Genomic DNA, 24,963 nt, shown 5'->3' with positions numbered 1-24,963 from the left:
GTCATGTAAAATCCGCTAAAACCTGCTAAAACTCTTCAAGATCATCACAGCTCTTAACAAACCTATTTTTGTTGCTGCTGGTTTGCTTCAAGGACCTTGACTTTGGTGGTGCAGTACCTCTGTGAGTGCATGATGGAGGCTGTGGGCAGTGGGGGGGCTGTGGGGCATGGCTGGAAACCCCACTGCCAGCCCCAAAGCTGCAGCCAGCCAGAGGAACCAGTGGCACTGCTGCTCACATGTATTACTGCTTGTTCTTGTGTTAAAAACAATACTCCACTATCATTTGACCTTTGTAATAAAATACTTAGCAGAGAACAGGAAGGAGGACACTATCACATTTTTATTCTGGCAATTTTGATCCCTTTCCATGTTAGCAGCAAGAGACGTGGGACAAATGGGGCCCTCAAGAGGTATGTTCAAGATGCACATTCAATCACACTCTGATCAGGCTGCTCTGATCATACAGGAACTTGGGGATTATTTTAACTTCTATATAACTACCGAGTTTATATTTATGTGTACATGTATTTCTCTGTGCATCACCCTTGTGCCTCATGTATGCACATGCACACGTGTATACACAGAGGGGAGGAGGAAGCATGTGAACACAACACGTTTTGGTGAGAAGCCGAGTGAGGGAGGCTGAAGGCAGATGTATATATAGACAGCACATCATGAGACTCTCATTACTGCTAATTCTTCTCTTTTCCTTCCTTTAAGGAAAGTCATCTCCCTCAAAACTTGCGGAGTAGGTAACTGTGGGCTGGTCTTCTAGCAGCAGTAATAAAGCTGAAAGGTCTGCAATGTTGAGTGACAGCAGCACACATATACCTACTTCATGAATACATACATACATGGGCAATCCCACAAAGAAATCAACTATTTTCTGGATTTCTTAAAAAGGTGTCTGTGAATGGCTATTTCCTAGACTGTGTGGCCATCCACTGAGATGGGATGAGTGTAACAGTATGCTCCCCAGAGCAAAGAAAGGAAAAAAACCACCAGATCAGCAATACAATCTTTTACAACATATTTCCATTTTTTTCCTAGCGAAATTATGTGAGCCCCATCAGTTCAGCCATGTGCAAAGTTATTTTAGTATCTTGCAATTTCTTGGTAAAGAGACATCATCAGAAAGATTCAGAAATAGCAACTTCTTTTATTAACTCCAGAATATTATAGATGGACCCCTAAAAAGTCAGCAGGATAGAAAAGCTGTTATTTCTACTTTTTGGGTAATAAACCATGGACCAGAGAAACTATATGATGTGTCCATTGTGACCAAAAAAAACCCAACAATCTGCAGTACAATATGGAACTAAATCTGGAAGTTTCAAGTCCAAGCCTTAAATGCTGGAATCTCCTTTCTTTCACTTAAGGAATACCACGGCTATAACTAACAGGATGAAAAAGATCAAATTGTTAATAATTGATGAATTAATAGAATTAAGTGTGGCCCTGTTGAACTCCCATTATTTCTCCTCATGCTGTATTTTCTATGCTTTAAAATATTTCCAAATGCTGCTGCTGTTCAAACATCATTTCTGAGAGTGTCTACTCTCAGGAACGCAAGTCAAACTGAGTAAGAAAAGAAAGGCCATGAAATAAAAGTCTGAAAGGAAAGAAACCTCCTGTAACCCTCCAAAATAAAGACCTTTAGCAACATAGTTTTCAACATAAAATACGAGAAATGCTAGTTCATTTAACCTTTATATTGCCAAGAATTTGAATCATATGACACACACACACGGCTTATTTTCTCTCAGGAGTAATAAAATCTTTCTTGTTAGACATTATTCACCAACCTCTGAATTCTGAGAACTGACTGACAATTTTTAACTTCATCTGATGGCAGAATATAAGAGAAAAGTTATTTGCATACAAAAATAATTACTATTTATAGAATGTCATTGTTTTAAATTTTGCATATTAAAGTTTCTTTCACAACAGACTGTACAGGAAGTGCTAGAAAGAAGCCCTTATTACACCAAAGCAATACAGAAGAGTCATAAGCAAAATTCTAGAGGCAAAATTTATCAATACTATCTTTCATCTGCTTTTGGCCATTGTTGGGAGAACAGATGCTGGCCCAGATGTAACCTAATACAGGTTAGATCTTTAATTTTGCCTTGGTTGCTACTAAGACTTCCTACAGTTATTCTTCACACTGTATACTATAAATACGTATTTAGAATACTCAGTGTATTCCGTTTGAAAGATAAACATCTGCTTATTGCCACTATGAAAAGTGCTAGTGATCCATTAGAAATTATCTAAAGCACTAAAACAATGAATAATTTGTCTATTACTAAAGATATTCTCCTAGTTATACTGGTACAACACATGCATATTCACGTAGAAGTGACATTGGAGTAAACCAGGTCTTCAAACAACATTGACTTTGCAGGCTGCCAGATTAAATCACATCATTAGAAGACCCCACCCATTTACCTAAAGACCAGAATTTTTAAAGTATTTAACACTTTTATGCATCTTATTCCCACTCTAACCACACTTAGATTAAGTACTCCAGATGTCTGGCTCGCATATGTTTTCCAATTTGACCCACATTTGCCAAAGAAAAGCAGTAATACGCAGTTAGGCAATATTACTGACCAACATCTTACAGAGGCGATGCTATATTGCAACATTCCAGTTTTGGAGATTTTCTTTTTAAATAAAAAGTTTTATCTGTTCCAACTACCAAAGGAAGCTAGTTCACAGTCCTGCATTAGCTGAAAAGACTCTTTCCCTAGAAAAAAAAAGTTTTTAGGAATCCTTATTGTTACTGTTAAGTATTTTATACAAATTGTTTAGAAGGTCTTTTTAACATAAAACCTGTTTCTTATTATCAAGTACTCTCCACATAAAAGAGTTGGAGAAGTTACCATCTTCAGGCCTCTTTTTGCCTTTACTGCTGTTTTATCAAATTAAGTGCTACAAAGTTTCAACATGCAGAGTTCACTTACTGCTGCCAGAGGAAAGTCAGACAGCTGAAAATCCGGATGAGCCATGTTGTTTGTAATAAATTAATAGAGAAGTATGCAATTGAGCCTGGATACGATTTTTGCCATAATTTCTTAAAGAATATTAAAAATACAGTGTGTTGCTGGAAACAGTTACATAGAAGAACTGTTTCTTTAGTCAAAACCAGTCCTTCTAGTTGCAAAAAAAGTTAAGTAGTCTTTTCAGAAGCGTCAGAGAAAAGCATTTCATTACAGAAAATTAAAGAGGAAAAAATTTTTAATACAGGAATTTACATGCAATTGCAAATTATTCTGAGGTAACCACAGCAGCAGATAGCAAATACAATGGAAATAGTTTCTAGAGAAAGAATTTCATGTTTTTCTCATTACAATGCTATCTGTATGAATAAACTGTCAATCAATGTATTAAGCTTTCCTAAAACTGTAGACTGTTTTTAACAGTAGTTTAGTTATATACCATATGGAAATGAACATAACGCTCCTGCTTTGCTATCACAAATATTAATCGCTACTGTAATACAGGCTGAAGTAAATGCTTGTCAGAGTGTACCTTTTGCCAGGGGAAAAATTCTTAGGGCATGAGAATAAAGTTTTCAGCGAGTGGCCAAGGACAACTAGCAGAGATAAAAGCAAATAACTGGAGATTTAATTGCCCTCATCAGAAGACATCTGCTTTAATCAATGAGCAATACAATCTCCATGTAACTTTGATCTTCCTACTACTTAGAACGATCAGAAATACTTTTCATTTTTGTTTCAGCAGCATTAATGGCCAGTACTTCCCAGACACAAACAGACACAGCAAAGTATGTTTCTAAAACTTCAACGTTGACTTACTGCATCATGCCTTACCTTAACTTTATCTGCAAGTCCACCTAAAGTCTACCACAAGGCTTGACATGCAGCTGCCTACCTGCTAAATAAGGCAGATTCATATTAAACTGTTGTACTATTTCATAGATCATAGGCCTATTAAAATTTTACACTGAGGTCCTGCCCACTACCTTCAGACTATAAATAGTCTAAAGAAGAACAGTTCAAAAGAACACCACCCTTGGACCTAGAGATTCAAGCTGACAAACTCCAGAAATCTGGGAAGGCCATGTTTTGCCATCTCTACAGAAATCAGTAAAATACCACGCTCCCTTCCTGCCAGGTGCAAAACAGCTAGAGATCAGACACTTGGGGAAATAGAGCCTAAGTAATTTTTCACTAAAATGAAACAGCTATTAACTTGAAGCAACGGCATGAATATTTTATTCCTCTTCCTTAATCTATTCTCAAGCACTGTGGCAGCAGACACATCACACCAGATACACAGACCAGCAACAATATACAGGGTAGGATTATTACTATTACTTTGTTAACATACTGCTCTTCACCTACAAAACACGTACACAGAAGCTCTGAAAAAGTATCTGACCTTTACTTTTATGGAATCCAGTAAAACAAGAGAATACATTCTATTAAAAGAAAAAACCTGACACTAAACATCCAGGAAAATGCTGAAGAGTAACAGAGGGATCTGCAATAAACTTGCAGAATGCAATCCTCCTGGTTTTGTAATATGTGGCACCATTCCCAGTAAGACAAAGAATTCAGTACATGCCAATAATGCAGTTTCTTGTTCAAAAGACACTTTTCAGAAATGGCTAACCTGTATGTCCTTAAATACACATGGTTTGCAACAGTTCACGTTATCAGTAGCAGAGGTTTGGTGGCTGGAGAGCATCAGATTTCCTATCTGCACCAGCAACTCAGGAGAGACCGGTATTTCCCAGGGAAAACCATCAGGCTGGGGCTTGCTGCTCACACACCCCAGCTCAGCCTCACGTGTATAGCAGGGAGCCAGGGCTCTGCCCAACCTACCGACCATGCCTGGGGCTTCCCTTCCAGCTTGTGCAGCAGCTGCTATGTGCCTCCTGGCCACAGCAACGTTTCAGTTTGTATCTCACGGAAGCCAACGGTAACATACAATAACATTAACAGAAAAATCTACGACACGTTTCGTGGTAGGACTGAAACAGTTTCTACAATACCAGTAGTTCGGTGAGGTCTTATAGCAGTACTGCAATCTAAGCTCTCCCTAGAAAGCTCCACCAGAATTAATGTGGTATTTCCCTAAAGCATGAATACATCTCCAGTTAAGACCACATTTCCTAAATCAGATTTTTGTATCTTTTTAACAGACACTCTTTAAATTACTTGGACTTATGATCTGCAGCTACTAGAATTCATGTCTCTACAGCAAAATGCTGACTTGCCAAGTCCCACTGCAGGAAGGGCAACCAGCAAGTTCTGGATAATGTATTTTTTTCTTGAACCAATACAGGGACGCTCCAAAATGTCACAATTTACACATCGTTCCAAATAACAAAGTGCACAGTCAAATTATAAATCATGCTTTTATCTTAATAAATATTTCATGCATCAAAAAGTAGATATTTTCTTCTGCTAACTGCAGGTAATTTTACTGCAAAGACCACTGCTCAGGCAAAGTTGAATTTCATTCAAAACAGTAGAAAAATACCTACTTTGAGCAAACAAGAAATAGACAACAAAACTTACATGCGATGGTGATCTGAGGTAGCATTTGCTCAGCCAATGTTAATTTACTTTCATACTTAAATGAAAGCTGCATTTAGCACTCACCTTTTAAAAAAAATAGATCAACAAATGCTGGAAAATAATTTCAGTGGTTTTTAGGTCAGAGAGTGGTTAAAATACCAATGTCTCAATCAAATCCATAATTTGATACAATAACTTCAGGCAGATAAGAAGCAAATTATAACCAAATTGAGAAAAAATACTACTACATTCTCAGATATCGAATGGAAAATGGTTGTCTATAAAATATTTCTGACAATAAATTGTGAACAAGTAAAGCTAAAACAGAAGTGTTATTTAAATGAAATTCAAAATAAGTCATCCACTTAGTTTAATCTCATAGATAGCTGCCACTGTATGTTTATGTTTATTCAGCACAAAGTTATTCAATTATCAGTAGAATAAGTTAGTAGATGAACTATAAACACCTTCAGTGAGTCTCTGACAAACTAAGATGTCATTGTGACAAGTAGAACTACCACCACGAACCATGGAACTGGAAAGCATGTTCACAGTTGTGATGCCAGAGGACAAACCTAATGGGGTTTTTCAAAGAGCAGCGTGTGATACACACTTGAGGAGCTCAGAGTTGAAAATGACCTGGAGAAGCTAACATCCATTCATCAAGAAAAGTACTTCAAGCCATTAACATAAATCACTTCAATACTTACCAAAACTAAATTATATCAAGATTACTAATAATGGGAGCAGTTTTCTTTCTGTTTTTCATAGCAGGCAGATCTGTATTTTCAACAACGAAACATTTTAAATCCACTGTCAAGTGGATTGATGTATCTGCTACATCACTGTAGTACACGGTCCCACAATTTAATTACTTTGTTTCTCCACATCATATAAACATTTGCTTATTATAACAACAAAATGAAAGAATACCAAAGAACAAAGACTTCACATACTGTACCTGCAGAGCACAGTTCATCATTCGCACAATGTAGTCAAACTGCTGATGGTCCAGTATTGCTCGATTCTGTTTAACATGCAGGCCTAATTCCTGTGTCAGGCAGTGCCGAGCTGCCTTTCCTTTTAGGGCTCTCAGAGCTGCAGGCAGGGTCTGGAGAGAAAAAAAATCTAACTTCATGAAAATGAAATTAAATGGCTATTAAGAAACTGCAAGTGACAGTATAGTAAAGAATTACTTTGGAAATTACTCGTTAACTCGAATATCACACTTTCACATAATGGTTGATTTAGCTTGAGTCATTAAGTATTCGATTTTTTCAAATGCATTAAACAGCATTTCTCACCCACATCTGTAAACAGAGATGACTGAATACAGACAGGCATTGCATGGATGTGAAATCAGAAATGGACAGTGGTGTGTGAAAGCAAGTGCTCTATTCTGTACTAGCCAGGCCAGGTCTTGAGTTCGCGTTATCAAGGCCAACCAGCATGTTTTTTGATAATCAGTGAATGACAAATGGTTTTAGAAGTGGCATACCTCTCATAGCAACGAGGCCAGAAGACTGTTAAGCAATTTACCCTAAAACAGTGCCAAGAGAATATTTATGCCATGTTTTAAAGATGCAGCAAGTGCTACATCAGTGATTATCAATGGTGGCACTTCAGATTTAATGGGTGGTAACAGATAAATAAGAAAAGGTAGCCAATTGTATAAGGAAAGTTTACCATGCAGGGGGACAAAAAACTACTGACATTTTCCAGGTGCCTGTAAGCTGAAAGAGGTTAAAAACTGTGTTACACATGCATCAAAACTCTTTAAAAAGAGCTACACATTTTACTAGGACTTTTCCCATATGAATTTCCATAATATAACTTGTAAATCAAAAAACATTCATCCTCTGTCCTGAGCTGCACAGATTCAGAGATATACAGGTGATACTTTTCTGAGAAATCAAAAAATTTCTTGAAAAAATTCAACAGTCACTTCCGTACGTAGAATTAGATTTGAGTGTAGGTTTGACCGATTGTTCTAGAACCAATAATTGAAGTCTATGAACAGAATCAACAAAACATGGCAACTTCTTAATGTGAAAAAAATAAAAATGTTAAGGATGACAACTCACTAGTACATTTTAGTGAAGACAGACAAGCCAAATATTTACAGTCATCCTCCAGTTCTTTCAAATTAATTATTTTTAAAACCAGCAAAATATACCGTACTGAAAACTTCAAGAGCATTGGTTGACAAGCACTGAAATGTCTATGTACACCTTTGTTTACACTCCTCCTAATCAATACTGCTAGATCAATATACACACCTTTTTTAAAAAAAAATAATGTAGACAAGACTATTTATAATGGTAATATCAGATTAGCAAAAAGGGCTTCAACACACGCAGGTGGTATTATGAACTGCTTTTCAAACCCATTAGCCTCATATTACACAAAGTATTGCATTTAGATAATTAGTTTTATTGCTTACTTCATTAATTTAATAGTTACAATAACCATTAGTATTTGAAATAAGACTTCAAAATGTACTTTGTGACAAGGTCAGTCTCTATTTGCTCATTAACAGAACAAAGAGTTATTTGGGAAAGTTAAAATTTCATCATTATTACCTTTTCAGTCTCCAAAAATTTGTTTTCAAAAATGAATGAGATGCAGTTTCTAACAACTTCCAGCCTTTGTGCACTGTTGAAAACTGTGCTTGCTTTTTCCATTATGGAAACTAACAAAGAAAAAGAAGAATATTTACCTGTAAAATGTCTTCTACAAGCACCACAAAGAATACAATAAATTTATTGTAAAAACATAAAATAAAACAAATATTCAAGTCCCCTCCATTTTGTTCTGTTAAGCAAATACCATTAGTAAGCATATACAGATGGGAATATAAGATCCTGAATCTTTGGTTTTCCTATAGACTGTAAAAAAGAGTGTGTTTTGAATTTTAACTACAGCAGCTGATTCTCTTTACTACTTATTATATTAGTCTCAGAGGCACAAAGAGATTGTGTCTATACTGATGTACCACATACTAATGGAATATAAAAATAAATACAAATTAATAATACAGAGATATATATATGCATGTGTGTGTTCTGCAATGAACTACGTAGCCTTGCCTATTTTGTAACAGTAGATAACTATTTTTTCCTAAAGAATTAATTGGCCATGCCAAGAATTCTGTGACATGGAATAAAACCTGTTAGCTTATCTAGGTCCCAATATGCTGAGAGCTAAAGATCATTTTCTTAATGTAATGTTTAGCTCTACATTTTCAAGAAAATTCAGAATGAACAACTAACATTCTTTTTGTCTGTAGTACCAAATAAATAGAATATAAATGCAGAACATGGGCTTTTGTAAATAATAATGAGCTCCTAATATCCAAGGACTTTGACATACAGGACAGCAGGGATTATGAGTGTGAAAACTGTTCCTTGGGAAAAAAAAAAAACCAAAACAAAAAACCCCAATGTTGACATAAAAATTAAATTATTAAGACAGAAAACCTTCTCTGGCATCTGCCTTTTTAAAGAAAGGCAACAGAACATGAGCACACACCCTTTAAATTTTCTATAAGTAACAGATTCAATTACATAGTCAAGAGCAAAGGCAGGTGAATAGAGTTTATCCTCCTCTTAGATAAATCCAAAAAGAAACAGGCTTGGAAGGGGCCTCAAGAGGCCATCTACTTCATCCCGCTGTCCCTAGACAGGATCAACTGTATTTATGTTGTTTCTCATGTTTGTCTAATATGTTCCCAAAGTTCTGTGATAACAGACTCCATGGCTTCACAAGAAAGCCGTTCAACTGCCTCACAATCCTCATTTGACCAAGTTTTTCCTGAAAAATAACTTTTGTACTGCAATTAAACCCAATATTTCTTATCACTACAGACTATTCCCTTTCTTTTTTTAATAGCCTTTTATGTAATTGAAGACTGCTATTATGTGTTCCCTCAGTCTTCTATTTTTCAGTCTAAACAATGCTTCATCTTTCCTTGTAGGTCACATTCTCCAGACCACTGGTCATTCCTGATGCTTTCTTCTGGACTCTCTCCAACAGAACCAAAAATGGAAACAGTCCCAAAACAGATATAAACAGTCCAACTGAGGTCTTACCAAGTACGACAACAGGATTTCTCCATGGGGCTCACTGACTGTACTCCTGTTTATACATGCTACTTAGATGCCCATCTTCTTTGCAATAGCTTGACATAGCTGTGTCATGTTTGCCCTACGATCGTTATATACCCCAAGTTAATTTCTGAAGAACTGTTGCCCAGTCAGCTGCTCATGCCTATGCAAGCGCAATACCTTATTTAAAGCAAAACAGTACAGAAGGACAAAATTCAACAGAAAAGAGAGACCAGATCTCTTAATTTTTCAGGACTGATTTGAATTCTAATCCTATCCTTCAGAAGTTTTGCCAGCTTCATGTGTCCTGCAAGTTTACTAAACATGCTTGTTTACATCATCATTCACAATGACAAATATGACTATGACTAATAATTTTTTTCTGGCATTCAAATGAAATTAACAGGTCTACAATGTCTACATCCGTTCTTTATATTTGAATATAGGTATTATTTATTTTGAGACAGATGCTATGTTTGTTCCTTGCCTTTTTCCAGTAATTTACATGTCTTCCACTAGTCTCAAAGGAGAAAACCCTACAATTGAAAGCTTGGTTCAGCCATTCCCACAAGTAACCTGTGGTGATATTCATCAGACCTAGATGAGTTGACAATACCTAATTTAATAGTTCAATGTAACTCAGAACAAATCCTTTGTTGTTGTTAGAAATTATGCCACTCGCACTCCGGATGTTTGACTTCTTAGTAAAGGCTTGTGCAAAAGGGTTTTAAAATAGCAAAGGCAAACATGCCAGTCTATGTACTGGTTTACTACAGTCACTAAAATACAGTATTAACATGAAATCGGGAACACCACACTGCAGCTGTGCTAATTATATATTCAACTCATGAGATAGGATGACGAATACTTAAGCTGGGGAACAAGTAAACATACCAACAGGGGGACCCGCTGGAACAACACACTTCTTGTCCCCTCGGGTGGCAGGGGGGGCACCCTGACTCCTTGCGAGGCCTTCCTGGAGGAGCTCCTGCACCCGGCACTCATTGATCCGGGGGAAAGGGAGGATGTGAACCCGCAAGTGGGAGCCCTCCGTGGGCCGCGGCACTTTCTGGAATGCTATGTGGGGATTGGGATTCTCCTGCAGGTCAAAAGCAAAAGGTTATACACAAATGTGTATATACATAAGGCAGCGTTACTATCTGTCTCATCCAATTTTATTGCTGTTCTGTGTATCTGTCATACCTGAAAGACTAAGAAGCCAAGTATCTAATACAGATGACTAATACAACATTTTGTATTCATATCACCTTGACTCATTATCTGTAATACTCCCAACTTTGTTAAAGGCTTTTATAAAATTATTTTTCTCAACATGCAAAATTCAAAAAGAAAGAGAGCTAAAGAAAATCACTGCTTAACTTATGTTGATTTTTATGCAGCTTAATAAATATTTAGGACTTGAATAGAAATTAGTTTGACAACCTCTTCATTAGAGAGAGGGTTGAAGAATATTTAAACACAGATTTCTTCATTGAGTACTGAGAAATATTCTCATCTTGATCAAGACTATGAAGTGAAAATTCATTTTTGTACCATGTTGTATCAAACTACGGCCATCCCTCATTAGGGACCAATTTTCTATGTTTGTTCCATAAAAATGTGTCACACAGTTCACTGTTTGCACTAAAAAAAAAAAAATCTAGAAGTTAATATAGGTGATCAAAGAGAGTAAACGATGGGCCTAAGCTACAAGGAAAGTAAAAAACAAGCTGTCACATCAGATCTTGGGGTGTTCTCAAAGGATAAAAAAGAATTCTATTGTTGCAAAACCATCAGAATTTCCAATGTGACAATAAATGTTTGCATACATTTTTCTTCACTCTTTTATGGTCTGTAATAAGCCATCCCAAAGAAAGCTTTTATCCTTGTTTTGGGGTTTTCTTGCAGAGGTCTTCAGAATTAAGAAAAAAAATAAAAATAAGTTTCACATTGCAGAACTCTGACTTACTTGTTTTACAATACAAGAGAGCTGGAACTCTATGCAGGACATTTGAAGACTTGCTTTATGCAGGTAAGCTACGTTAGCGTTTGTCAATAGCAGATGCAGTGTCAGTGCAATATGTGTTCCTAAATGTTGATATGCATCTTCTGCCTCTGCTGTTCAGCAATCAGAAAGACCACATATGTCACAAACCACTAAGTTTCTCAACTGCCTCCACATTGATTCCAGTTTGTTTAAAACACACCTTCCAGAAAGGCATCCTGACGATGTGAAATTTCACAATTTCTTTAATATTTTTTTTTTTCTCAAATGACTGATACTTTTTTCTGTTTGAGTTTTGTTCTGGCTTCAGTTTGTACCTTTTCCAAAATACAGCCAAGATCTACATGTTCCACAAGGATTACACCACTATTCACAGGATCACATCTCATGTCTTGAGGAGTCATTCTTCATTCATATACCAGTGGTTATGATTAATCGTTTTTGAATTTACTGTTATCTAATTTGAATCTATGTTGTTACTTATTACTGGCTCCGTACCACTACCAAAGAGTGCTACTCAATCAATTAGGTTTCTCTTATACAAGCATAACTAGCTTGCAATAAAACTTGTAAACAGGAGCTAGCTTAATATTTTCATTTATGGGAGCAAAAGGCAACAAGGATATCAAATGCATCAACTTGAGAAACAGCCGCCAAAACAAAGCAACTACTTAGCCATATAATTTCTCTGCAGAGGAAAGTTTAACGAAACAAGCCAAAAAATCTAACTAGGGGGATGAGAGCAGCAGATGCCAGGAGAAGCAAGGCAGAGCAAAGGAACAGTCTCAGCAGGGAGTAACATTACATATAGCAGAAAAAGCCAGAAAGGGAGAATAACTATTCCACATTCCATTTTATGGAGAAGAGACATCCAGAGGAAATATACAGGAAGAGGTACTTTAATCGTGGACATCATGAACGTCAGCTGTACATGCTGTTAGGAATGTAGGTCTAATTTCGTCAACTACTGAAGCAGTATATGCCAAAAACCTCTCTAGACTTCCCACGTGTACCAGCTAGACTAATACAAACATCACCTCCCCCTAACAAACCTTGTCTCTTACATGTATCTAGACTGTCACATTTTAAAATATGATGACTTAAAACTGTGGAACAAGATGTCAAAATATGCCATGCAGCGAGTTTAAAATCAGGCAGCTCTAGGCATAATTTACAGAAGCAATTCACTCATCACAGTGATTTATTCTAAGATAGGCGTATGCATAACTACTAAAAATCTGACTTTTAAATGCACGAAGTCATTGAATTAGTGGTAGTGAAGTAGCAGCTCAATCACAACAGTATACATAAATCTCATCATAAGAAAAGACTAAAATGAATTAGTTTTGACACTGATTTTAATAAATAATTTAAGTGCAAAATTGCACATGTGCACATGCACATATGCTTTACAGACTTTTTCATTCTAAAAGGGATCTATACCCACTAGAAAACAAATACAAATGTTTATCACTTCCTTTGGAGTAGTTTAGTACCATAATAGCAGTTATATTGATTGAATCAATTTCCCATATTTATGGGATCATAGCACAATAATTATATGCTTATAACAAGTCTTAGCTCTTGGGGAAATCAAAACTTTTTAAAAGACAAATTGATTTTCAAGAAACTTTATTATAATACTGTTCATTTTTCCTGCTATATCTTCCCCAAATTTGAATTCACTCATCTCTTGCCCCGATAAAACTAGCTAACTTTAATATTGCCCACTGACTTTCTAAAAACTAACAGTCTCGAATGTTGCAGAACTGTCAACTAACATACCTTCTGACAGTGTTAACCTGAAAAAAAGACTTGAATTTGAAAAATGCACATTGCTATATACAGCACTATTAAATTAGTAGCAAAAAAATTTATATATATTCAGGTTTAATTTCCCATTTAGTTCATAATAGAAAATTATTCCATCAGTACTTATTAAGAGAATGCTGTAGGATGAGGAGGTACGCCATGGAATAAATAATATTTTATTACGGATTAAATCACATGGATGAAATGAATCTATGTAACAAAAATTCTAATGCCTGATGTTTCTCTTCGTTTTCCACAAGATACATTCTCTTATTGTAAGTCTGAAGTGTCAGTGCACGGATTATCAGTACACTTACTATTAAGGTACTCCAGTAAGTACGCCATACCGCATATGGACAAGAGACAACATTTCATACACATTTTTAAATGTGAAGTGGCTTTAGTCCACAATGATTTATTTGCTCTCTCTTCTAATGACTGCTATTGACAACACAGATTAAAATGTGTATCCATTCTTTCCTTCAAAAAAAAGCATAACAGTAATTCGGCAATTTCTGAGGTAAAAAAAGAGATACAGCGTGTGAGTGAGTGTGCCTGAAGACAGACCCACAAATTCTGCAACAAAGACAATATTAAAGCCAGACTAACCTCATTTAACACACTTTACTATTCACGCATTTCATTTACTTGAAATACACAGCTGTATTTTTATATCCAAAATCTAACAACACAAAATACTGCCGAATGCACTGGTTGCAACATTTTGGACTTCCTATGGAAAAAGATACTAATTTTATCCCAAACAAAGATTGCATTGACAGTGATGAAATATTTAAAGGCAATTGATCTGGGAAAAGAAAAATGACAGACACAACCCAAAAGAAAACCCCAAACACCCCAGAACTTAGCAGTACTTAGTGATTCTTGTGGTGTTTTTATGGAAGTGTAGATGTAAATCATGGCTTTGGGGAAGCGGGATATTGAAAAGAAAAGCTGATAAAGGCATTAATTGATGGTGTGGTAGGTACTGCTTCGTGCAGTCTGAACAACCAGAGGAAGTGTGAGGAGAAGGGAGATTAGCTGATGCCAAAAAAAACCCAAAGAACACATAAAACCCCCAACACCAGCTAATGGAACAGTAAGAGATTTTACAAAAGCACCGTGTAATGTAAAGGCATGATAGGAAGGCAAGAATTAAACTGGAAATGGTATTCCATGAAACCTAAAGAGTCCAAGAAACAGCCTGTAAGAAATGAAATCGTGCTTGCTGAGCACACAAATCATGGGACTGGGTTGCAAAGCAGGAAAGATCTGCTGAAAGCATACGTTATGCAAAACCAAATGCAGTTTTCATATGGAAAACTGTTGAGCGGCAAGAAAAGAGATGTATTTGGCATCGACAGCTTCCAGCAGAGAAATTAACAGTTTATATACACCCTGTGAATATACAGTAAGAAAAGAGGATGCTAAGCAGAGTAGCTCTACATAAATCAATATTAGCATTAATAAATCAGTATTACTATATTGAACTTCCTTCACATGTACAAAATTGATGACATTTAAAGTTCCAAAGTCTTCTGTCATAATGTAGATTAAGACTACCACAAGCAGACATTTCCATTTTCAGATACTGGATCAATCTCATAAATATGAAATTTCAGTGCTTCCATGTCAACTCCAAAAGTGCAGCAGGTATAGTAACTTACATTTTTGAAGAGCTGTTCTGCAAGTTCTCGAACATGCTTTATCATTTTTGGTGGGTTACCCTCCTCAGCTTTAATTCTTTCGACTTCAAAGGCTACCAACTTTAAAAAAGAAAAAAAAGGAAACAAAAATGTTTATAATTCACCTAAAAATAATTTATTTCCTATTTAAGTTTTGAAATGTTCATCTTAAATTGAAACTGAGCAAAGAAAAGTGAACACTGAAAACATGTGCAGAATCACAGTGCTCTGGAACATAAGACATTTTTACTTTCATATAGAGCTTATAGAGATATTTTAGTCCTACATAACACAGAAAGACCTACATACCTAAAACGTCCCTAACATTTCTAATACCACAATCGATACTTCTCATATTACTACGCAGAATAAACACCAAGCTCTGTTTGTAGTCTAAATTCCCACAAATCCATGGGCCCCCGTGGGATGCTCCCCTGAGTGCTGAGGAAGCTGGCAAATATTATTGCTAAGCCACTCTCCATCATCTTTGAACGGTCATGGAGGACAGGAAAGGTGCCTGAGGACTGCAGGAAAGTCAGGCTCACTCTAGTCTTCAAAAAGGGCACAAAGGAGGACCCAGGAAGCTACAGGCCCATCAGCCTCACCTCCATCCCTAGAAAGATGATGGAACAGCTCATTCTGGAGGTCATCTCTTAGCTTGGGGAGAAAGAGAAGGTTATCAGGAGTAGTACTCAGCATGGATTCACCAAGGGGAAATCATGCCTGGCCAATCTGATCGCCTTCTATGATGGAATAACTGGCTGCCTAGATGAATGGAGAGCGGTGGATGTAGTCTACTTTGACCTCGGTGAGGCTTCGGACACTGTCTCCCACAACACCCTCACAGGTAAGCTCAGGCAGTGTGGGTTAGATGAGCAGACAGTGAGGTGGATTGAGAACTGGCTGAATGGCAGAGCTCAGAGGGCTGTGATCAGCGGGCAGAGCCTGGCTGGAGGCCTGTAGCTCGCGGTGCCCCCCAGGGTCAGTGCTGGGTCCAGGCCTGTTCCACTTACTCATCATGACCTGGGTGAAGGGGCAGAGCGTGCCCGCAGCGAGTTTGCTGATGATACAGACCTGGGAGGAGCGGCTGGTTCCCCAGAGGCTGCGCTGCCATTCAGCGGGACCGGGACAGGCTGGAGAGCTGGGCGGAGAGGGACCTCATGAGGTTCAGCAAAGGCAGGGTAAGGGCCTGCACCGACGCAGGGACGACCCCGGGCACCAGCACGGGCGGCAGCTCTGCGGAGAGGGCCCTGGCAGTCCCGGTGGGCAGCAAGTTGCCCCGAGCCAGCGGCGTGCCCTCGCGGCCAGGAGGGCCAGTGGGACCCCGGGGTGCATGAGGAGGCGCGTGGCCGGCAGGTCGAGGGGGGTGATCCCACCCCTCTGCTCTGCCCTGGTGAGGCCGCACCTGGGGTGCCGTGTCCAGTGCTGGGCTCCCCAGTTCAGGAGAGACGGGGAACTGCTGGAGAGGGGCCGGCGGAGGGCGGAGAAGATGATGAGGGCACTGGAGCATCTCCCTGATGAGGAAGGGCTGAGGGAGCTGGGCCTGTTCAGCCTGCAGAAGAGAAGGCTGAGGGGGATCTTATGGGTGTCTACAAATATCTCAGGGGCGAGAGTCAAGAGGACGGGGCCAGGCTCTTCTCAGAGGTGCCCCGCGACAGGACAAGGGGCAACGGGCACAAACTGCAACACAAGAAATTCCATCTGAATATGAGAAAAAAGTCTTTGCTTTGGGGGTGACAGAGCCCTTGCACAGGCTGCCTGAGAGGCTCTGGAGTCTCCTTCTCTGAGAAATTCAAAACCCACCTGGATGTGACCGTGCAACCTGCTCTAGGTGAACCTGCTTTAGTCGGGGGGTTGAACTAGATGATCTCCAGAGGCCCCTTCCAATCTAAATCATTCTGTGATTCAAATAAATGCCAGCACAGTAAAAATATGGCATTACTTTTTAAAAGAAAAAATGTTTGTCCCAGTTTATATTGTTTGGTATGTATTTAATTTTTCTCAATTCATTTTTCAGTGTTTCTAAGAACATAATTAAATTACTCAAAATAATTCTGTACTAGCACATGTAATGCATGATGAAGTTCCAAACCTGACAACAGAAACAGCATTACCATGATTTATACAACTGTTTAACTTCATACATATTAGCAGGGCATAATATTATTTAAGTAAGTTAGAAAAGTATGCTTAGTGGAAAATGAGAATTAAGAAGATTAGTATAAACTTTATATAATAAACAGTAAAGATTCATAAACACTAATAATTCTTCACATGCTGAAATATCATAGATATATTTTAGTTTTATTTGGGAATACAGAAATAGTTGTCACCTCATCAAAAAGATCACAGGCTCTAAAAGGCGGACCCCTCTCTGACACAAAACCAGCAAATGCCATTCCATTGAGAACTTTGGTTAGAAAGTCATTTTCAATTAAGCCTCGCTGACCCAAGAAGGCTGCCTGCAATAAAGAGAGAAAAAAAATGCATTTGTTTTATCAGTATCAAAACTGCAACTATTTATGCACTAATAGTTACACGTTTTCACCAGCTTATATTAATCTGTGATACTTTCTAATTAAGTCTTTCATACTACCTAGTATCTTCTTATACCTAAATTCAGAAGCAATGTAACAGGAAGTTTGAGGCACATATTTTACAAATCTCATAGGTAATAAAATAGAAAACTAATGCTTTCAAGTATTGTCTTCTAATGACATACATATGTTTTCAAAGTTCCACAATAATGCCTCAAATGTTTATTTGCATTACATTTTAATGTTAACTTTGTTTCTCATTTCATTACTGACTCTACAATTAGTCCCACTAATATGCATCAATATAGTGCTATGTCAAAATTATACACTTATCACATTTGGGTTTATTGGTTGTTTGGGTTTTTTTAAACTTTAACACTTGTTCAAAAAGCAAGCTCATGGAAATAACATGGCACAGACAAATACTAACTGAATATACATAACCGCTTCTCCTTACCTTATGGAAATGAATTACTGGTTCAGCATGAATTCTGATCAGCTGAAGACATGACCGGTATCCTTGGAAAAGTTGTGCAAATAGCCTAAGGAAGATTGCTCGCACTTCTTTATCCTGTAAGCAGTAATTGAATATGCTGTCAAAACATCTTTGTATTGTAAACTTTTGCACACTTTGTATAAAGCTATCTGGAAAATGCCTACAGATTCATCAACAGAGCATACAAAGTGGAGATACTTGTATACATACAAAACTATCTTATACAAGCTACAGGTTCACTGATCTGTCCTCAGATAGCAACGATAAGAGTTAGTACAAATTCACACCTTTACTCCTGGTGATCTTTTCTAAGCTTATTCTGTGCAATGCAAGTGTAACTGTTGGGGTGGTCATGTAGTGAACCCCACGAAGGAACTCCCGTGAGAGAAAATTGATGCTAAAAAAAAGAGAGAGGGTATTTTAGCCTGCATTTATTCCCTAAAATAAGTGTGGCTCTGCAGCACTACACAAGCAGTGCCTACCATTCCAGTGCCATCAGAATGGGCAGGGGTGGCAGGGAACGAAGCATAGGAGCATAAGCTGGCGCTGTTGCTGCTGGGGGAACCAGGCTCAGAGCACCACAGGCCACCTGCTGTGGCTATGCCAGCTGAGGAGACTGCCCTAAGTTTGCTCAGCTACTTATCTAGGTCTCTTCAAACTCATGTCTTCACGTGCCAATCTACTGCCACTGAAGTAAGCCGGGGTTAGTTTAAAAGTTTAAAATCGTACATATTTAAAGTCCTGGTTTATTTTGATTTAAAAGAGTAAGAGTGCTTACGTAAACATTGACGGATTAATGGAAATTATGTGAACAGATGGGGGCAGACTTGGGGCAGTGACATCTTCAGCTGGCCCAAGATGCAACTGAAGAGTGTGATCAAATCCTGTGTCGCCCATGCTATTTTATCTTCTCTCAGGTACCTACTCAGACTGCAGCCGTGTCTAAAACCTGAGGGTCCTAAAGATTTTTTTATGACTTCAGGTTTTATGGTGTCTTAAAGGACTTTTTAGATGAAGTCTGACTTCAGAAGTTACAAGCAGCAAATAGTATTAGTTTAACTAATCAGGTAAACAGCTGATCTGCTAAACAACAAGTAAATACAACCTGAACAAATTAAAGCTTGTAAAAACTTTTTAAAGAAATAATTTTAGGTATATATAAGATTCTATAAAGCTGTCCCACTGGAATATTTTTTGAGATGTCTCTTTACGCTTCACAGGAACATGACTGTTGTAAGGGTTTATATTACTGAGAAATAGTCTCATTTTCTTTGTATCCAGGCTGCTCTCCAATATTTTAACAGGTACATTTGTACCCTGACCTTTTGGACTACTTGAAAACATGGTTCGTTGTTTCATATTTAACAAAATTCTTGTTTAGCTACAAAATTTTATGGATTTATAACTTCACTATTCAAAGTAAGATCTTAGCTGAATTCTCCCATTAGTTTAAATGAAATCTGGGTGACATTCCCTGTCTTCAGCAATGAGAAAGACAATCTTAAAACAAGAAATAAGAACAACAAATACATTGTACCACCTAGGATTTTTACATTTTCAACTACACAAAAACCCCAGCGTGTGTTCTTGATTTGGCTTTTGGGTTTTAGTTTGGAGTCCCAACTGAAGTTCCATTCTAGACACTCCTACAAGTGAAAACAAGCAGCTTTTCCACGTTATTCAGTTATCAAGGCTTCACAACTACTTTTAAACTAAATAAACTACATTCTAGTAGAAAACTTCCTACAGACTTCTTTTAGCATAGATAAATACATATAGTTTCATTCAGGTTGAGGCTCATTAAAGCCAATTAACCATGCATGGTTAAAAACGCATAGCTCCTTTCCCAGTATGTCCAAGCATACAATGTATGATAATTATCATTATTACTATAAACCCAATAACCTACATTTTGCTGACACAGCTACCACTCCTATCTTTACTCATACTTATTCTAAAATCTAGATCTTGAAATACATTTTTAATGCTTCTGAGCTTTTGCGGGGGAGGGGGATGAGGAGGATGGCGTCTATAGGAGAGTTTAATTTTAACAATTACACAAACACACAAAAGGACCAGTTTGTCCACTCATGTAAAATTCTGCAGCTTTACTGGTCTGTGAAACAGAGGAGGCACAGACTTAACTCAACAGTCAACAATATTAAAAGAAAATAAGGTACTTCCCTATTAATACAAATATGTTTATAAAAACTGCAACTCATTTCAATGCTATTAGAAGGCAGAATGCAAAGTCCTAGGACATTTCTTTGCTCTACCAATAATACTATAAAGAATATGGATATGGAAAAGAAAACACAGAGTAGAAAATCTTAAAAAGAAAGTTAGTGTAAAATGTCTACTTAAATTTTTCTACTTAAAGTCAGACATAACACAGAAATCTTACCAGCATTTTTGAGTGTGATAAAGCTGTTCGTGGGGGAGGGAATGCATAATCTGCTGTTTCCAAATCAGGATGCAAAACCTAGAGAATTTTTTAAACAAAATTTTTTCCCCTCATTTTGCTGAGGAAAGGATAAATTACTTCTTTTCTTCTTTCTCAAATTAATATTCACTGATAGTAAGTACCTCAAATAATAGCTTGAGTTAAATTATGAAGACTGTATGAAAATAAAGGTGGAATTAATTTCTCAGCTGCAGATTTCTATAAGCAAGCCAGTCATCAAAAACTCCTATTACAGTCAATAAAGCTAGTCAATACAGTTAGGGATTTTAGAGTTAATTCACGTGAAACAGATTAAGACAGCAAAGTCTTCTCTTTCAGATAAAAAGATTTGTTCAGAAGCCTCCAAATAAGGTGATTTCTTACTTATGGCAATGATATTAAGACGACAAACTTAATTACTTTTTTTGGTGATTCCCTAATGCAGAATCAGTAATACTTGAATATTGATATGGGGCATCATACAAATAAACATTAAGACTCATTGGTTATTCATTTGTTAAACTTCAAGACAATGTATAGTTGAAAGGAATTTATAAAAACAGAAAAGAAGGTAAACTGAATAGTAACAATGCTGCTTAAATACTGAGGTTAAAGTCTCATTACAAATCATTATTAGGAAGGAAAAATTACTACCTATCAATAGTGAAAGGCAGAAAATCAATAGCGAAAAAGTATTTTAGCAGTAAATTACTGATGACATTAACTCTTAACTTCTGCTAATAAACTCTTCTAAAAACAGGAATCTTGGCACGAATCATCATTTTAAATGTCACATTTCCAGTGTGTTTGAAAGGGATTTAATACTGAAATGAATTTTTCATTCTTTAAAAATAGGTGAGAGGGTAGTAAATGGGGTTTGTATCAAAACGTACTAGAGAAAGTGCCATTTGAGTCTGATGTAGCAGTGGCTCTGGCAGCTGAGAAAGATGAATGCATTCAGGAATTTTAATTGTGCCTCCATCCAGGTCTGCTATGATTACATCTAACTGTAAAGGACAAACACACACATTATCACTAGCGCACACTGTGAGCATAGTTTAAAAACACAACAGTTCAAATTTCATGATCTACACATACTTAGGTTAAAATAAACAAATAAAAACAGTATTAGCTTTAATGTATAGAATGCTTTCGATAAAAGAAATATTCCAAATAGTTCATGTTACTGAATCTAGCCACGAAAAATGAATGTAAACCAAAGAAAGTGAAATTAGGCCAAACTTTCAATAGTGACTTCTGTTTCTGGGTGTTCCAGGTCTGTATTCAGTGATTTGAGATATCTAATAGGCTGTTTGTAAAAGGACACAGTGAGGACAACAGTAGATAAAATTACATATTTCTAGGCAGCTCTGTAATCCTGGTTGTTTCTCCAAGCACATGCTTAAAAAGTAACAATAAAATAAAGTAATTGAGGATACATTTGAAAATCCTAAGGGAATTGTTCAAGCTCATGACAAATACATGATAAAGCTGGAAATGGAACAATTCCCTCCCATCCTGCACTAGAACCAAATCCTCTCCCTCCTCCATTTTATAGTCTCAATGTGTTTACAAAAGAATTTATGCTTTTTCTTTTTTTTCTCCTGATTGTCTTACTTTGCTCTATGAATTATTTTAAAAGTATATGAATTGTTCATAGAATCATCTTTAAAGCACAGAAAATCTCTGCAACTAAACATCACAAATGACACTGTGACTATGAAGAGGCTAGGTAGACATACTTACAAGCTCATGAATGTCATTGCGAAAGACAGAATGTACACCAATTATGAAAGGTGTTGGTGAGCTCAGAACTTCTAATAGCTGTGCAGGAAGAATTGGAATATAGGGATAACTGTGAAAAGATTAAATAAAATAGAATAAAATAAAAGCTTCTGACTTATCCTTTCAGATAGGACAGCTTTTTTTCTTTAAAAAAACCAGAAAACAAAAAACAAAACATCCCCAAACAATTCTTCCTATTATGTATTAAATTTACTATGAATACCTGTATTTCAAAAATACAAAAGATGAAAGTATTAGATAAATACTTCTTTATAAAAAGTGCTATGCTGTTTTGTCATGTAAACTCTGGAAATTATTATATTATAGCCTCTACAATGTATTGTAAACAAGTGCATTATGTAAAATAAGGGAAGCCTATTTATATTTGTAACATTTATGATATACAGACATTATATTCGTCCACAACTTTTAGGTAACTAAAGACCCTAAAGTTATGTATAATACCTTCATTTTTAAAACATGGCTAGTTTTTGACCAGACACCTACAAATTCAGCCTTTTGTCAAGTACTGTTAATGAAGAAATCTTTAAATGACATCTTTTCCTTTGATACTGAATTGACAACTAAACATTAAGTATAGGACACTGTATTTCCGATATTGTTTACTTGATTTGACAAATAATAATATCAGCGTTTCCATCAGAGCGACATGAAACTATGGATCTAAATTTATCAATGTCTTTCAACACCTAATTTACAATTATTAAAAATTTACATTTGTGACTACTTTACATTAAGATATTTACATTAAAACATATTAAAAAACTCACTTTCCATTTTTTCCTTTTTATTCTATATTAAAATGAAGCCCATATCTGAAATATTTTAAATAAAAACTATTAAATTACAAGCATGTTTTGAAACAGGTAAGTCAGAATGAATGTCTTCTTCCTAGAAAAACCAAATAGCTTGATAATAAGTTTTCCATTTCAAAATGCTAGATTCAGATGTGGTTTTTTAGAGGATCAGTTTGCTGATTTTAATTAATTCTCTGCTGGACATTTGTCAGTGACTTCAATCTGTGATACAAACTAATGCAGCTGCTATCTTAAAACCACAGAATCTCTCGGGTTGTAAAAGGCCTCAGGAGATCGTTAGTCCAACCTATTGCCCAAAGCAGGATCAAGACTGAATCCAGATCAAGTTGTCCTGGGCTCTGTCCAGCTGCGTCCTGAAACCCTACCAGATGGGAGTGCAATAGGCTCTCGGTTGCACCGCTTAGGTATCCTCGTAATAAAACATGTTCTCCCTGCACAGAGTCAGAAACCTCCCTCTCCTGTTTCGGTTTATGACCCCAATCTCTTGTTCTCCTGCCACACACCTCCTCTTACGTATTGTCAGGCCTCTATTAGACCTCCCCTATACCTTTTCCATGCATTTCCTCATGGATCATGACTGTCAAGTTTTACCACCCATGTGATGTTTTGAGTAGAGTTTCTACAGTATTTGTAGGTAGGATGTTTCTCCTTCAATTGTTTCCACTGTTGTGATGCAATCACATTTTTTTAAATTATGTGTACAGACTAGGACCTGTGTATTTTATCACAAAAAAACCTTTGCATGTTTGAACAAACATAGCACAACTCCTTTTGTTAAAGACAATGTTATGTAAGTTACAAAACTAGTCAAAGAGTTCAAAGAATGGAAACTCAACTCACCTGTATTTGAGGGGAAACATCAAAGACTCCAGAGCCCTACAGGCATCACTGAGCCTTTGAAAACTGGCTGAGTGAAAGAGAACCTTATTTTCTGTAAGCACGGCACAGAATAAGCTGAGTACATTTTGGATTCCTTAAAAAAAACACAAAACAATAACAAACACACACAACCAAAAAGAGAGAGAGAGAGAGAGAGAGAGAGAAAACTGTAACAATGTGCCAAAAGAAGAATCAAAATCACATTAAAATGTACCATTACCAGGAGAAATTTTCAAAAAGCGTAAGATAAATGCAAAAATGGCTGATGTCCAAGTTTTTCTACCTTTTATTTAACTAATGCAGCTTCCTTTCTATTTTGCAGGTTGCTAAAATACTATCTGAATGTATTTCTATATTTCAAATACATTGTATTATATCTACCTTTCAATATCACTTTCGATGATTTATTTCCTCTTCTCAGCACAAATCCCAGCAATGCTTAATAACAACTTCAAACAGTATTACATTTATCTTCAGCATAGCCTTCTGTGTATCTAGAATTCAATTCTGGTCACTGATTTAGGCTTATCTTGTAAACCTTTATGTATCTCCGTGGGGGTGGGGAAATAATACTGCTGAGCTCAAAAGAAAATGACAAGACTTCCTAGTAAATATATTCATACTTTATCCATGGAGAGCATTCTAGAAGTCACAATGTGAAAAAAAGGCAGAAAGACCGTATATGTCATGAGAAGCGTATGTTAAAGAAGAGCTGACCATTTAAAACAAGCCCCACCAGATTTAGGGTAAGACTCATGAATCAGATGATGCGTTGTTGTTGGGTTTGAGGGGTTTTTTTTAAGACAAGATATTTACCTAGG

The 24,963-nt window shown here is 36.8% G+C and overlaps 1 protein-coding gene across 5 annotated transcripts in view; it reads right to left on the bottom strand.

The window, feature by feature from the left end:
* SBF2 (SET binding factor 2) overlaps nucleotides 1-24,963 on the bottom strand; it is a 255,137-nt gene that overhangs the window by 89,230 nt on the left and 140,944 nt on the right. For all 5 annotated transcript variants that reach the window (XM_055722192.1, XM_055722188.1, XM_055722190.1 and 2 more), the window contains exons 7-16: nucleotides 24,104-24,236; nucleotides 22,386-22,494; nucleotides 21,533-21,646; nucleotides 20,601-20,678; nucleotides 18,158-18,271; nucleotides 17,497-17,625; nucleotides 15,146-15,244; nucleotides 10,556-10,760; nucleotides 8,138-8,247; nucleotides 6,517-6,666 (exon numbers count right to left, since the gene is read on the bottom strand). In XM_055722192.1, coding sequence (XP_055578167.1) covers nucleotides 6,517-6,666; nucleotides 8,138-8,247; nucleotides 10,556-10,760; nucleotides 15,146-15,244; nucleotides 17,497-17,625; nucleotides 18,158-18,271; nucleotides 20,601-20,678; nucleotides 21,533-21,646; nucleotides 22,386-22,494; nucleotides 24,104-24,236 — 1,241 coding nt within the window. The remainder of the gene's footprint in view (nucleotides 1-6,516; nucleotides 6,667-8,137; nucleotides 8,248-10,555; nucleotides 10,761-15,145; nucleotides 15,245-17,496; nucleotides 17,626-18,157; nucleotides 18,272-20,600; nucleotides 20,679-21,532; nucleotides 21,647-22,385; nucleotides 22,495-24,103; nucleotides 24,237-24,963) is intronic.

This window comes from Falco cherrug, chromosome 10 (assembly GCF_023634085.1).
Source record: "Falco cherrug isolate bFalChe1 chromosome 10, bFalChe1.pri, whole genome shotgun sequence".
Lineage (NCBI taxonomy): Eukaryota > Metazoa > Chordata > Aves > Falconiformes > Falconidae > Falco > Falco cherrug.
Note: the sequence above shows the minus strand (reverse complement) of the source record. Positions and strands in the feature narration are given on the sequence as shown.